The sequence below is a fragment of the Adiantum capillus-veneris genome, chromosome 14, assembly GCF_014529385.1.
Source record: "Adiantum capillus-veneris isolate H3 chromosome 14, ASM1452938v2, whole genome shotgun sequence".
NCBI classification, from domain to species: domain Eukaryota; kingdom Viridiplantae; phylum Streptophyta; class Polypodiopsida; order Polypodiales; family Pteridaceae; genus Adiantum; species Adiantum capillus-veneris.
The window spans coordinates 158,387,615-158,404,896 of record NC_140944.1 but is presented as its reverse complement, the minus strand read 5'-3'; the positions used below and the strand labels follow the sequence as shown (position 1 = coordinate 158,404,896).

At 44.1% G+C, this 17,282-nt stretch overlaps 1 protein-coding gene across 1 annotated transcript; it reads right to left on the bottom strand.

Moving 5' to 3' along the window:
• Positions 1-10,346: 10,346 nt before the first annotated feature.
• On the bottom strand, positions 10,347-13,022 carry LOC147443433 (uncharacterized). The gene has a single exon (XM_086529865.1). It carries the CDS (start codon positions 11,566-11,568, stop codon positions 11,083-11,085), a length of 486 nt encoding a protein of 161 aa, XP_086385991.1. The 5' UTR covers positions 11,569-13,022; the 3' UTR covers positions 10,347-11,082.
• Between the last annotated feature and the right edge of the window lie 4,260 nt (positions 13,023-17,282).

Sequence of the window (17,282 nt, the reverse complement as noted above, 5' to 3'; positions counted from 1 at the left end):
CCTTAGGCCATCATCTTGCACTGCTGTAGTGACCATTGCTGGCATAACCTGAGGAGTAACAGAAACCACTGGTTCATGATGAAACCCTGGCATGCGACCTTGTAACGAGTCCATAGGCCGAAATTCAGACCTCATGGGCAAAGACTCCACCCCTAACTGGCTCATTTTCCTCATCTTCCACTCTTTGTCCCTTGCCACCTCCAGTGCATCTTCATATGTCCTAGGCTTCTTTAGCTCCACTCTCCAACGTATATTCTCCCAAAGACCAGCCAAGAACCTATCCTTCTTCATCATGTCAGGCGGGGGTACCTGTGGTGCTAAAGCCTTGCACATCCGCTCCCATGCCAATGAAAACTTTCGTATATACGCATCTACTGGCTCACCCTCCTTTTTCACTAGATCCTGTACTTCTTGCCACACTTTGTCAGGGTCTTCTATCTTCACAAACTCCACTTCCAATCCATGCCTTAGATTGTCCCAACTCAGTCTTATAAGTGGATCAGCCATACGCAACTCCTCTTCAAATGCTTTGGACCAAGCTCGTGCATCACTCTTCAAACAGATTTGGAGAAGACATAACATCTGCGCAGGGTCATGAATCTGGTTGCTAATGCAGGCAACCTCCATCTTTTCCAAAAAGTCCTCCACATCTTCATCACTTCTTCCATGAAACTCCGGATAAGAGAAAGCCATGGCTAGAGAACCCCTTCAAACACACGTGCAAGAACCCAAAACTTTTCACTACCCAATTCCCAGAAACTTCAATGGAGCTCAGCTTTAGATGAGAACAAACACATGCACATCAAATGAGTTTTCATAGTTGATCATCGGAATTACAACAGGCAAAGGACATTCCAAGATCTCTCGTAACCTTCTTGGCCCAACCATAAAGACTATGCGCTGCTGGAAAAAAATCTTCCTGGACACATGAACATTAATCTGAATTCTCTGTGTTAAATGAAAAGGAGTGAATTGAGGGCCATTTTGATCATCCATTAAAGCCAATCATGCACCTCCCAAGAAGGCACACCTGACTTATCCTCTGATTTTGCCAAAATTTCAGCAGCACAACCGCATAAATGGCTCAAAAGACTAAAAAACCTACCATCATAACTTGAAAACATTTTGACAGAGTTTCCCCAGAAGTAGAGCAATGTGAACCCAAAATATAGATTGTCTATGTATGCATAAACTGCCAACAATAAAACCCGAGCATCAATTAGGAATCACTAGTATATAGCCTATGGTGAGGTCACGAAAAGGGTGCTCCAGCTACCTGTATCACCGAAAGGATCTCCACATTTGAGAATCCCCCAGCTCAATAAAGCCTCACGCTATCGACCCTCACACGAAGGCTAATGCAAATCGGGTATAGTCAAATCTCAGAAATGACTATCTTCCAGACCAAGTCTCAGAAATGGCTGGGACTGCCAAATAAAACCAAGTATGGCTCCACAAAGGCGTACAATTGGGAGTTTCCACAAGTAACGTACAATACCAACAAACAATGCGCTCAAGCAAGCGCCCAATGATGCATACCCACGGCAACTGCAAGTGACTTCACTGCTAGTATACCACTGTACTCCAGCTACCTATACCTGTGTGAATCACTTGTACCTGTACCTGTCCCTGTCCCTGTAACTTGTAACCTGTAGTCTGCAACCTGTAATCCTGAATCTCGACGCTTGAAGCTCGAAGCAGAAGGTACTCGAAGAAGATCCTCAGTGGGGGCACCAAAAGAATGTGAGCAGCATGAAAACACACACAACGCCTCTATAACGACCCGACACACACTCTTGGAATGATACACACACACACTAGGGGGCACCACTCGACTGACACAACCAGCCTGGCCGAGACAGGAAACACACAGACGGAGTGAGAAGAGAGAGATTTCCCACTTGCCCACTCAACACTCACACACACACTCTCAATTTAGCTCAAAGAAGGAAAATTGCTGTTGTTTAGACTCAATGAAGCTCAGCCCAACACCAATGGGGTAAATAGTTTACACAGTATTGAGGAAATACACCAGATACAACCACAAAGTTAAGCATAGGCTTCACTCACCGGAGAAGATTACACAGAAAAATAGCAAAAAATATGTGAGTAATTTGGAAAAATGGACAGCGCTATCGCGTCCGCAACGGCCCAAAACCCCAGTCTACAATGTCAAAGTGCTCAAATCCGACCTCGGATGAGCAGTTTAGGGCCAAAACAGGCTCCAAAAACACCAAAAACACACCTGCGGCTGTTCCTCCTCTCTTCTCCATGTTTTTTCTGGTCTTCTCTCTTTTCTTTCAGTTCACACACTTAGCTGTATCACTTGGGCACCCTTGGACTTTTAGATGACCTCAAACAGACCCCGAATAGGCCAAAAACTGACCTCGCAGTGGATAGTTGTCACCTTTTTGCATCCATACGCACACCTCGCACTTAGCTTTTTTCCAATAATGCGTCTCGCCACCACGTGAAGTGGCCTCAAAAGATGGTCCTCATGATGACCTTTCTGCATAATTAGAACAAGAAAACACCCACGTCGTGTCTGTACTTATGCACGTGCAAGTATTGACCCCATTCGGCCTCCTGACGCCACTAGATGCCATCTGACGCATCTGCTTACCTCATGTCATCGGTCCGCAGATAGCTTCCTCGAGAAGTTTTACGCACTACCAACTCCTCATTATGGTAGAAAAAACACACTGGTACTGGTAACGATGAAAATCGATGCACTATGTACATGTTGTCCTACCTGTACACATGTGGGCCCCACGTAAGCACCTAGATGTGGAAAATGGGCAATACTTTATTTGATGCACCATGCATGTGTATGTACATATGCGCAATCCCTTGCTCCAAAAAACTCCTGACAGCGTGATTAAATTTCATGGAAGGTTGATTATATACAAACAATATAGCAGAGTTAGCCTTGTTTTGAAAAAAAACAACATTGTGAGCTCCGGAAGCTACAATTACCAGTACTAGAAAGTTCCAAATTTTGCAGTGATATTCTCATTGTAAGAATATTGTAACTCACTTTTTTTCAAGTTCCTATAAATTATGCTATATTACTAACCTCAAAAGTGCATGTGATGTGCATACATAGTGGAGGCGGAGAGGGAAAGAAAAAGTTAGTCAAGCTTGAACGGCAAACCTAGTACAAATTACTCAATCTCACAAATGGCAAAGGTGTGAATGGGTCAAATTCCCTCGTCTTCTTCTTCATCTTCCTCATAAGGCATAATATTATATACATTTTAATAGACCTCATTGGTTAACATTAAACATGTTTTGGAGTCACGTAGGCTCCATTGGAATTCGTATGGCTCTTACATGGTGGGAATAGATCATGAATAGTGGTGTATGCACAAAAAGGCTATATGTATCACATTTTCCATCCACTTGGCCATAGTGCAAGCCTTCAACCACAAGTCTGAAGGGGATCGGGGAGAACCACAGACGGAGAGTGAGAGAGAGAGAAGGAGACACATGACACACAGATATGGGTGGGGAGATTCAAAGAGTGAGCAGCCCCCTATACACTTATGCTATGTATAAGGTATACAAGTCAGTGGGTGCCCAGACTCTGGGCGGCCGGGCAAGGCACAGACGCCTATATCCCAACAACCTCCCACTTAAAGGCGACTGTGCCTTTAAGCAAGAGAACCTAGTATAAAGACTACAAAAGGTGAGAGAAAACCGCTCTCAACCGATGCCCACTGGCTGGCTGTGATCGTGTTCATCCGGCTGTCCTGCTCCCGTGTAAGTCCATACACCACCAGACATACCACACACGTACTGCAAGTATGTACGCAATACCTGCATATCTCCCTCATGCACTATGCCATCATCAGTCAACAAACGACTGACAATCCCAACTGCAAATGCTCCCACTACAGCTACGATATCCGGTCTCAAGATCAGCATCTTATACATGAGACCACCGAATGCCGATGCAATGCTAGCGGGCCCTACTAGCTCTACGGAGCATGCATCAACATATATATCCCTGGCAATAGACATCTCTGACTTACAAGGCGTGTCAGCCACATGCATCTCCTGACTGTCCGTAAAAGACACATCAACCTGTCGTGCAACCTCAGAGCAAACCAGCTGCTCTAGGTGTCTGCCGGACGACATATCCTGCACAACTATATCCGCATGCTCACTGTCAAGCATAGAAAGGAATGACTGCATAATCACTGACATCTCAGCCTCCTCTGCAATCATCCACTGCAAACATGAACACTCAATCTGTTGTGACTCACTAGATCTCTCATGCTCTAACTCCGTATGCATAGACTCTTGCACAACGTCCTCCTGTCTTGACTCACTAGATCAAGACCGCTCTACCTGTCTATCCTGCATAGAAGTATCTCGCACAGCTGACTCTCTACTTTGCTCAGTCACTACCAAAGCATGCATGTCTGACTCTGTCACCTCTCTGTGTGACTGCTCAAGTCGTGCCCCAACTGTGTGCACAACGAGCTCACTACTCTGCACTCCATGAGAAAAAGAGACTCGCCTGCTCTCTCGCTCTCTACCTGGCTGCATGATCACAAAGACAACACCGTCTCTCCCGTGATCCACGTGCAATGGGTAACCTGTACCACTTCTGGCACCTCTCGCAATCCCTAGCGAACCCAAATGCATCACAAAAGATCCCTCAAGCAGCGATATCCGACATCCACTATCCCGTAACTGTCTGACTGAGATCAAATCTCGTCTCATATCTGGCACATAACGCACATGACGCAGGATAAATCTCATACCACTTGACAAGGACAAACATACGTCTCCTGCACCCTCAATGTCATACACAACACCATCAGCCATGTCCACACAACCAAGTCTCCCACTAAAAAACGTGCTAAACCACTCACGATGCGACGTGACATGGAAAGTAGCATCTGAATCTAGTAACCAATGTGAAGACAATGTGCAATCCGTAGACATAAGATCGTCTGAAGACAAGCTAGATGTAAATGTGACATCGCCGTCACAAGCATACTCAGTAACCACCGTACTGATCTCACTAGCATCTGTCATGCCCAAATCTGCATCACGCATATGTCGCCTCCGTTGTCTCAAACGCCTGAAACATCGACGCCTAATGTGTCCTCTATGTCCACAATGCCAACATGTCAAGTCTCTATGCCGTCGAGACTTGCGTGTGGGACCAATCTCTCCCATGGACATAGAAGTGGGACTAGACTCCCCTGTAGACATGGATGTCGCGTACATAACATGTAAACTCTGCCATAAAGCATGAGTTGTAGTCTCCCTCGAGACCTGCCAGTAAACAAACTCAACTAGATGCAAACAAATCGTAGACATGGCTAACTCATCAAGATCCTGCCAATCATCATCACGCATAGAATTGGGCTTCGTCGCTAAACCATGCAAGGGTTTATCCTGCCCCAAATTCGCCAATGCAACAAGAATATGTTCCTTCCAAGCAACAAAATCTACACCATCAAACTGTGTCAGACCATAACGCTGGAAGTCAAATGAAAAATCAGTCATAATGCTCGCAAAAGAGCAACCAATAATGAGTAGCAAATGTCAACCAAATCAGCCCTAAACTGGCTCGAATCGCATCAACAAAAGTCTGCAAATATGGCTGTTAGATTTAGATTTAAAAATTAAGCCAAGATTTAAGGTTAACTAGATTAAATTTAGATTTAAGCTACATTACGTTTAGGTTTAGGTTAGATTTAAGATTAGACTAGATTTAGGTTTATTTTGAGTTTAAGATCATATTAGATATAGATTTATGTTTGATTTAAGACTAGATTAGATTTAGGTTAGATTTTAGTGCATGTCAATGAAAAAACGCTTCGCCTAAAGAGCAAATACTAGTTACACAACAATATTCAATTAGTCGCGAATCAGCAAATTCTATTAACTCACACATTAACCATATTCAATTAGCCGCGAATCAGCACATGTTCAGTTAGGTTAGAGTTAAGATTAGATTTTGAATTGAGTTTTTGTATTAGAGTCTACCTTCGGGATTACGATTAAAAAAATAGAGTTAAGAGAATGGTGATCCCTCTCTTCCTCTCTACGGCAGATGCAACCTTAAGTTAGAAAGATTTCAACGGCATGATACTCAAATTGGAGGCCGACATGTAATGTGCCAAGTAATCCATCGAACAAAGATCTTCTATGAAGAGATGTTAAGATGCTGTGAGTTGCTATAGCTAGAGAAGAGGCAAAGGGATTTAGTCCACTACATGCACTATCATATAGACGTGGGTGTGTAGATTTCTTGTACCCACAAATATAGACATTGACCAATAAAGACAAGATTATAACATGGTGCTGATCTTCGTGCACCTCTAGATCGAGGTGTGTGGGGATTGGACATGACTAGAGAATGTGAGGTAGTTTACAGTGTGAACAAAGAAAGAGAGAGAGAGAGGGGAGGGAAAGAGAAAGAGAGAGATAGAGAGATAAAACACGGAGGATGCCAATAGAAGATTAAATTTATGTCCAAGTTATAAGGTTTTTACCTTCATTATGAGTAGTGATGAGGATGTGGGGTCGTCCAATTGAAACACCTATCTCTCAACAAGGCTCTTATGTCAATCAATGCAAGCATGCTGTGCAAGGGACAAGACATGTTTCTTTGCAGCACGTTCGCGAATTTGGTGAGTTTTATTCATATATCATAGTTCCAATTATAACTCGTCACACTATGCACTGTCCAACAGGCAGCAAACTTGCCACCCAATACACGTGTTCACAGGCGCTTTGGTCAAGCAGCATACGTGAGGCCACAAGATGTAGCCTCTCACAGCTTGGAGGATGATCATGCAGACCAAATTCCCAATGAGGCAATATTTGAGCCCGAGATCGATAAAATGATCGAGACGATCATGAATTCAGAAAGGCTTATCTATGATGATATGAAAAGTGAAGCCGATACGCCATTGTACGATGGAGCATGTGTGTTTAGATTGAAGGTGCTCCTGGTTCTTCTCAACATGCAAGAAAATTTTGGATGGAGTGACACTAGCAGCACAGTGCTTTTCAGGTGATCTATTACAATGTGTTTACTTTAATAAAAAACTCCAGATGTATAAAATTTGATAGATTACTTACACAAGTGTACCGCATTTTTTTTGCTGTGTAGATTGCTCAAATAGCACATACTGCCAACAAATAATGTGATGCCAAATTTGAGAGAGGAAGCAAGAAAGATCTTGCGAAACTTGGGGAGGATGGATTACAATTCGATTCACGCTTGTCCTAACGACTGCATCCTTTTTAGAGGGGAATACATAGACATGGAGAAGTGTCCGAAATGTGATTCCGAGAGATATCGAGCAGATCTCCACGGAGAATAAATTCCACAAGAGATGTTGCGACATTTTCCTATGCTTCCTCTCATCAAGCATTCCTTTGAATGTAAGTCCATGGCCACCCTAGCATCATGGAATGAGGAGAATAAATCTTCGGATGGTGTGCTACGAATTCCTGCAGATTGTGCATCTTGGAAACATATAAACAAAACATGGCTGGATTTTGCTAGAGAAGCTTAAAATTTGCACCTAGGCCTAGCTATGGATGGCATAAATTAATTTGGTCAAAGATTAACATCTTAAAGTGTATGGCACGTTGTCATCCTCAACTACAACATTCCCCCGTGGTTGACTACCAAGAAGGGGCACCTGTGGCTAAGCTTGATTGTACCGAGGCGGTATAAAGTGAAGAATATGGATGTGTATCTTCGTCCACTATTGGAAGAGATACAACAATTGTAGATTGGCATAGAAGTGGTGGATATGAGCAGACACACAGGTCGATGGAATACTTTGATCAGAGGAATTCTAATGTGGACTATGCATGACTATGCCTAACTAACAGAATGCTCAGGTGATTTACACTCAAACTCAAACACTATAAATCTTGGGTTTTCTCAAGCTTATCTATTGTCATGTATATACATGTAGGGCTTCAAACAAGCTGATACAAAGCATGTGTCACATGTGGACCTAGACTGAATGCACGTCGGGCGCCCTCATTAAAGAAGAAAATCTACGAAGGTCATCAAGCATATCTTCCGTGAATCATGTGTTATGAGATGGATTTTTGGGAAGAGAGCCACTGAGGATGTCTACACAAGCATGGTTAGAGCAGAAGGAGATGGGTGATGACAGTTTGTCCCTAGGGATGAAGAGACTCTCTCTATGGTACGAGTTATCATATTGGCCCCAACTCATGATCAATCACTTGCTTAATCCAATGCACATATTCAAGAATGTGGATAATCTTCTATGGGACCATCTGATTGGCAAGAAAGATACTTTGAGAGTGAGGGTTGACCTTAGAAATGTGGATTGTATGGATCAATATTGGCCACAGACAGCATCTGATGGTTTGATAAAACTCCCTAAAGCACCATGGATTTTGACAGGAGCCCAAGAAAGTAAAGTAAAAGAGACCATTCGATCTGTGCAGACCCCCATTGGTGTAATGCACTCGGCCCAAATGTGTTTTACTAAAGAAGGAAAGCTTAGCGGGTTGAAGTCACACGACTGTCATAAAATGTGTCAGGTACGTTCATAGTGGAATATATCATAGTGAGAATTGTGTAATAAATTTGTGTGTGGACTTTAATATCATTGCTAGACGTGTTTTGTAATTTATTTTAATGGTGGCCATTGAGGGATGTTTGTCTCCTGACGTCTGTAACACAATCTACAAACTTGCAAAGTTGGTGCAATGGATCTCACAAAAGGAGATCAATGTAGACACCATACCATTCACCAAACTAAATGCTGTGGAGGTTGTGTGCAGGCTTGAGAAACACTTTCCTACTACCATGCTAACCGTTCAGGTGCATCTTCTTGTTCACATAGTTGATGAGTTGGAAATAGCTGGCAGAGTACATTCCATATGGATGTTATTTTTAGAACTTTTCATGAAAACACTTAAGGGATATGTGCGTCAGAAGGCACGTTCGGAGGGTAGCATGGCAGAAGGTTCGCTGGTATCAGAGTCCCTAGTTTACGTTGGAGAGTGGCTTGATGGATTTGATAAAGCCAGGGACACACATGGTGAACCATAGAGATGAGCTCATATCTGGGATTTTCATGTGCAATCTCGGTGTTGAGAAGAAGATGACGGAAGATCTAGAGGCTAAAACAATCGATCTTGCATGCTTCAAAGTCCAATGATGCAAAAGTGGATTTCACAATACGAGGATGCAAAGCAAGAGAGACAAAGGGTACGGATCGAGTGGAGACGGGGAAGACGACCACCGATGCATTATCTAGCGGGTCTAGAGAGCCTACCAACATTCATGATCTTAATATGGTTGCACAACCAATTGAAAAGCGCACAACAGTGCGGTGAAAAAGTGACTGAGGAGGAGTGGGAGTACTCTCGGGGTTGCACGACCAAGATAAGTTTGCAATGTACGACTAGTGACTTTCTAGATGTTTGAACGGCCACTCATAATCTTTGTTTGTTGTAGTATAAGTCATACATAGCAGCATGGTGTAAAGGTCGACATGTTAGGGTGGAACGGATCGACAAAAAACGTTTTACTCAAGATTGTGGAATCATGGCAAAATTTGAACAGTCTAATCGACGATGATCCTCTGATGCAGATCCTGTGGTGGCGGAACTCACTTACTTCGGCACGCTTCAAGAGATTTTGAGGATCGATTATAGAGGATTTTTTGTCGACTTCTTTGACGTGCAATGGTTCAAGATAAACATGGAGGGTCGCAACGCTACTGTGCGTAGAGGAGAGTCTGGTTTTCTTGAGGTGAATTCAACTAAAAAATGGACCGACCTAAGAGACACTTTCGTACTACCCGAGCATTGTGAACAAGTAAGTTATGTGCTTGGAAGCTATCCAATTTTAGAATTTATGTCCTTGAAAGCTCTCATGTAAGTTATGTGGCTCTGGTAGGTGATATTTCATCCTACAAAGTCTGTATCAAATTGGTGGTACGTTATAGAGGTAGCCCCTCCTAGTGCATGGACGTATGAGGGCTACCATGTGCCAATCACAGTGGCATCAATGGAGGAGATGGAAGAAGATGCTCAGTCAGAAGCCATTGAGGTGGTGCCAGACGAGCATCAAGCTGCTACTCTTCATGGGGTGCATGTAGAGGATCTACAAAATGAAACGGAAGACATCTGCCTAAACGGAGAGCTCTATTTAGATATAGAGAGTTATATTGAGCTATGTGAGGATGACAGAGATACCTCTTAAATCCATAAACATTGTATTTGAACAATTTTTCTCCATTTTGTAATATATATTGTATTCACGTGGCTATACTTGAGAAATTTAAATTATGTTTAATCATCATTGCGTCCACTCCAGGTACATGTGCTTCAGGTATGCTCTCACAAGCAGGGACACTTCTCGATGTGTCGCAAAAATCTGATATGCCAACAAGCACTGTGCTCCGAGTGCGATGGAGACTGAGGCTGCAATCATGAAGGAGGTGATCCGTCTCTGCTGATCATAGACGTTGCTCACCCCTCCACTAGATCTAGTTGATCGAGTGAAAGAGTACTCAGTCTCCATCGCACTCAGAACATAGTGCTTTTACAAGTTATGTAGAATGCACACGGGAGACAAATTCACAAGAACTTCACAGGAATCTCTCTACACAGGACCCCAAAGCAAGCATTCATGGCTTTTATCTTTAACCCCTCAACGCACTGCAACTCAAAGTCGACAACACATGCAGATGCTTTCAAGACCTCTAGCATACATCTGCTCTACCACAACCTTTCAAGGTCTTTGACATGCACAAACTCTACTTTAAGCTCATATCTCATGTCTTCTATCACCTCGTCTTCTTGAGGAAGCAAACTGGGTGGCACTTTGAATATGCCTCACTATATCTTTTGAGACCTGGTTGGCACTTCTTGTACCTCCTCTAGCCTGGCATCAGCTTCCCTTGCTTTGATCACATTCATATCAATTAAAAAAAAGAGCTTTTACCTCTTGATGCTCATCAATCTATTTGGGCCTAGGTCCACTGGGTGCCGTGAGTATAGGCTGTAGCAATCCTGCCTCCATCTTCTTCTTCATCTTTTGACTCTTTACTCTGGCCACTCTGACGGCTTCAACAAAGGTCCTTGGATCTTTGTAGTCCACTCTCTCACGAACATAGAGATGCACGCAAGATAGAAACCTTTCCCTCTTAAAATACTCCAGATTGGTTGCTTGGGTAGAAGCCGCAAAATCCCCCCAATAAGCTTAAAATTTATCAACAAAAGCATCAAAATTTGCACTTGATGTACATCGTGTTGCAAGCCTTTGATCTTTGCATCTGCTTCCGAAGACGACACCACCTTTCGATACCTTTGTAAGAATTGCTCGCAAAATCCGATCCAAGTCTGCTTGTGTACATCTTCTAAGCCATCGAACCAAACTTTTGCTTTACCTCGCAACACCAAAGGTAGAGTCCGGAGCTTTGCTTCATCACCAAGCATCTGCAGTACTCTTAGCATAAATAGCTCAAAATCGGCAATCCAATCGTCTCCATCTTCATCTCCTTTGAACATTGGACCAAATTCCTGCTTCATCTTGACTCACGAACACTTTGTTAGGAAGCAATCAGTGGATCCTAACTGGGGGCACCACAAGATGGAAAGGGGGAAGTCAGAAAACCACCAGCACACTCAGTGAATGCCTCTCTATAGCCCAGTGATTTCACAACACCCCTATCTTCTAGCAAACACACCTAAACTCCCGATCTGCAATCAACCAATATCCAAGCCCGATCCCGACCAACCCTAATTGCACACACTTGACCCCAAAGCAATCATTCATGGCTTTTATCTTTAACCCCTCAATGCACTGCAACTCAAAGTCGACAACACATGCGGTTGCTTTCAAGACCTCTAGCATACATCTGCTCTACCACAATCTTTCAAGGTCTTTGACATGCACAAACTCTACTATAAGCTCATATCTCATGTCTACATACCTCTCCCACATGAGATACACACACAACACACATGGGTTGACATGATAGTGAGAAACAGATTGAAAACACTTACTCAAACACCAAAAAAATATAGAGTATCATGATGTTGATGGAATTAGCTTTAATTTAGGAGTGTACAATGATGGGTCCCAAAAGAACACTATCCTCTACGTAGCTTCCGGAAAACCTACGGTGGCATATTGCGAGCAAGAGAGCACGAACGACTCCCCTTCTCTCTTGCTTGTAACGCCTCAAGCTACAGAGCTCTCCTTTTTTTAATATTGATGTGCTTCCCCTCCAACCCTCAGCTCCCTTCATCCCTTCAACTCCAAGATGTGCTCCCTCTCGTGAGTAGCAGTACTCATCTCTCCTGATCCTCCTTCAGTAGCAGTACTCATCTCTCCTGATCCTCCTTCAGTTCAAGTTGGCCCTGCACTTCAGCGGAGACCTCTCTTCACTCCTATGCATTAGGATCACTATATGAGTAGTGACCTCCTCCTGCAAAATCCCCACAGCTGGTGGCCTCCCCTCTTGCTCATGGCTTCTCCAACATCACCAACTGCTCGTGGCTTCCTCTCGTTCAGCAGTACCCTCCAAGGCTCCCACTCATGGCCAACTTCAACACATGGCGCTCCTCTGTTGTTTACAGTTCAGACCACCATGCACCCTCCTCATGGCGCCTCCTTGTGGTTTTTTCCCTTGAGTTCACGGCTATCCTTCTTGGTCAACACCCTGGCAAGCTTGAGCCCCTCCTGTAAACGACGCTTTTCCTCTCCTCAACATGCCGCTCTCTTGACAGCCCTACAATACCGCCCTCTCTGCAGCACTCGGCTTGCTTTAGTTTTCGGCCTCCCCTTGCTCCCGGCCCCCTCAAGTAGTAGCTTCTCTAACCTGTCCGTACAATACCCTCCTCCTCTCCTTGGCCGCTTGCCCTGGCCATCCCGCGGCTACCTTCTCCTGCATGTTCTGGTGGTGGACTTACTCTCTTGCAGCGCTGGCCCCCCTTGGTCCCCCTTGCCGTGCCATCCTCATGCCATGCAAACTGGCGGACCCCTGTCTGCAAGTGGTGGCCCTCCCCCTCATGAACTGCAGTCGACCACCTTTGTATTCGACTGGCGGACCTGTCCTGACCAAGAAGGCAACCTCCTCCCTGCATGGTAACACCTCCCCACACCTGTCGTGCAACCATCCTCCTTCTATTCGCTGCTTCAGTAGCGCCGCTATTTCCAGGATGATACCTTTAAAAAATTTCTTGCTTGGCCACGTTTCCCACACCACTGACTGTCGGCTTTCATTTCCTTAAAAAAAACTCCTTCGTCCCGATCGTCAACAAACAGATCTGTCAAGGCTTCCGATTATAAACTTGCTAGACATTGGCCTTTAAGTATATAAAACACTTGAGTTTGCCGAACACGATCAATCTCTGCATACATATCATGATATCATCATGAGCGAGGATATCCACTCACCCAACTTTAGCACTTCTAAAAGACCCAATCAGTTGAGCTTGAAAGTCCTCTTTGGCCTGCCAAGAAATGCATTTGGCATACATATCACAACTGGATCTATTGAACCCTGCATTAATCACCTGCTCAAGCAGTTTGCTATATGCTTGGGAACCTCCATGTAACGGCTTTTGAGCTCTCCTTGGCCAACCAGACTTGGCTGCACCACCGTCAAGGCCTCAAAAAACCTAAGAGACAGCTCGATCGTGGGGTGCATTTGTTTGAATCTCTTGTAGAGGTCCACCTAAGATACAAAAACAATGTAGGTTAGAATACTTGAAGATGACATAGATATGCAAGCTTCAAAATTGACAATAACCAAACCCAAAAGTTGATAGTAAGGTACCAAATTTGAAACTTTGAATCCAGCTAGTAGAGAATTCAACAGAGTACCAGCCTCAAAGACTTGGTATTGTGCAAATAGTACCCAAGCCATTGTAAAGTACCAAAATGAGTGCTTTGGGTACTGATTAGCCTTAAGTTTTGTAAGGTCATTGGATGAAGTACCAAAGTACCAAAGTATTAATGACCTGCTAATGTGAAAATACTACCCACAACATTACAAAGTGTCAAGTTTGGAACTCTGGGTACCAGTCCCAAGGACTTGGTACTACGCAGATTGTAGAGTACCAAGATTTGTGGTTTGGGTTTTGTACAGCTCTAAGTTTCAAATATTTATTTGATGAATTACCAAACTTCCAAAGCCTAAATGACTTGGTACTATGTAAATACTACACACAATATGAGAGTAATCTAGAAAATGAACCGGATGTTTCACAACACTCTTCTCTTCAATTCTAAATTAACAAATGTCCTTTTAATTAGGAGAGACCCTAGTCTCCAATGACCAAAAGGCATAGACTATATCCCTTGCTATAGAATTTACATGGGTCGCGTGATGAAGTGATCCTTGACAAGAAAACAACGGTAACACTTCATCCTCATCTTTCATGTGTAGCCAAGAAGTTGCCGCTGCAATGTTCCTACAATGAACACCTTATAGTGTTGCAATTTCAGATTGATTCATTGTTGAGCCACGTGTAGTGTTTAAAACCATGCTCAAAGAGGTTTTCTTGATGAAAAGTTTGTTTGCAAAACGAGGGACCTTGAGCTCTGTAAGTGTATTGTGGATGCCAGACACAAGACCGGATTCAACATTGGCAACCTAAAGCTTTGAAAATGTATTATGTTGGAATTACACTACAAGAGGTTGTGTGCTCTTGTGACGCTCTTAGCGACGGAAATACACTGGGTTTTTATAACCCCCGGCGTCGCTATAACCGTCGCTAAAAGCGTCGCTACGAGAGCGTCGCTATCTGCGTCGCTATAGGCGTCGCTATATAGCGACGCTCATAGCGACGCCTATAGCGACGCAGATAGCGACGCTCTCACAGAAGAGTATAGCGACGCATATAGCGACGCTACAGAGCCATAAATAGCGACGCTTATAGCGACGCCTGAGAGAATTATTTTTTGGTGGCAGGGCATTGAATGCCCTGCCACCCATCAACCATATTGTACTTGATTCACTTTTTAAAAAAAGTGCAAAGGTAAATAATAGACCCAAAATAGTCACCCACAAGACGCATTGTTTGCAAAATTGACAATTGTACACATCATAGACAAACTGAATTGATTGGCAAATGTAATAATGACAATTGTACAACATCATAGGCATAAAGAATTGATTGGCAAAAGGAATTGCGGTGACAAATGTAATAATATACATGGTTCAAAAAGACGTATAAAATCCGTCTCATGATACATAAGCTATGAGAAACCCTAAACTAATGCTATCTAGCTACGGCTAAACTGACGTCGTCTAATCAGACGTCTCATCGCGTCCAAGCGGCGTATCTGTCGGATTCTGCAAAAAAAGACAATAAGACAGTTTTCAGTAAATATAAACATATAACGACATTTATAAAACAATACAAAAAATAAAAAAGAGTAAACCCTAATACTAACCATGCCGCCGCGAGAACTGAGAATGTCCATCAGGGCGTTTAAGCCCTTCCTGCCTGCGTACTCGCGCTCGTACGGTGTGGGATCACGTCCTGTCATCGACCACTGTCAAAACATACAAAGATTTCATTATGTTAGAACTAAAAAACTCATAAACCCTAAACTATCGAACATGCATAAAGAGCAATGTAAAAAGACTTACAAAATCGGCCTCAAATGATGCCCATCCACCGCTCCCCAAGTGGTGCGAGCTCCCTGCCTCTACTCGCGCTCTGGCTGCATCCTTTTGTTGCTTCCACTTGTCGGGATTCTCGCGCGCTGCTTTCTTCGCATTCTTCCAATCTTCTTTGGCCAGCCAATCTGGCCTATTCCACCCATTCTTGATTGCTTTTTGCACTTCGGAACGCTTGTGTTTGCAGTATTCGCGCATTCGAATCTTCATCAGGTCTTCATTGAAGCGCTGATCCCGTGTTGGAACGGGAAACTCATCATGAAGTATGCTGATGACTCTGTTTTTTAAATCACTTGGTACTTCACTCCATTTGTTTAGTATATAGTGTCTAAACAGCTGAGAGCAAAGACCACGCATGCGCGAGATCACCTTCTTGCCGTCATCATCCATGATGATGCCGCCGCTGATGTCGACGGAGTAAGGCAAGCCCTCTGGCCGGTGACGCGTGAACCTGGGTGTCCCGGCAGGGGTCTCTAGCGGCGTGTCGATGGGGGTACGGACGTCAGGTGTCTCCATCGGCGTCTGGGCGCCGAAGCGAGGAGTGTCGAGTGGGGTGGCTCCTGGCGGAGTAGGTAGAGGTGTGTAGCTTCTAGGAACAGTCAGCCGTGCAAAACCTGGCGTAGACGGCGATGCTGTGGCTGGTGTGGGGGCGGGCAAAGAAGGGGAGGGTAAAGAGCCTCGTCGAACACGAGGCGGTGTGGAGGCATCGGTGGCGGAATCCCCACAACAACCGCCACCGCCACCACTAGAGCGCCGGTGTCTAGACGAGTGTGACGCTCGTCTCGTCGACGCCGAAGCTTCGGAGCGCGCCGAATGCTCCGAAAGAGAGGGAGATGCGGATGGTGTAGGAACGCGCGATGATGCGCCAGAGCGATGACGCTCCACGTACCACTGTCTCTGCTGCGGTGACAAAGAAGAAAGAAACTCCTCATCATCCATACCTGCATTAAACACACGAATATTTAAACTTAATATTGAATGAATAGAGTAGACAATGACGCAAAGACCATTAAATACAATGACGTAATGACGCATATAAATACAATGACGCAATGAATCGAGTGATAGAAGAGGCAAGTCGAAAACTCAGAATTTTCAATCAAAAGATGTGAGCGCGAGTAGAAAAGAGCGTTACACACCATGGAAGCTACTTAGAGAGCTAGAGCTTTTACAGCACGGAGCAAAATTGTTCAAATACAATATTTGTGGCTTTAAGAGATCTCTCTCTCATCCTCGCATAACTCAGCATAACTTCCTATATCTATATAGAGCTCTCCGTTTAAACACATATCCTCTGTTTCATTTTGTAGCTCCTCTGCATGCACCCCATATAGAGTAGTAGCATCTTGATGCTTATCTGGCACCACCGCAGCGGCTTCTGATTGAGCATCTTCTCTGATCTCCTCCATTGATGTCGTTGTGATTGGCACATGGTAGCCTTCATATGTCCTTGCACTACGAGGGGCTACCTCTATGACGTACCACCAGTTTGATATAGACTTTGTAGGATGAAATACTACCTGCCAGAGCCACATAACTTACATGATAGCTTTCAAGCACATAACTTGTAAAAGGCTACATCAGAGGCTACATCTTGTGGCCTCACAT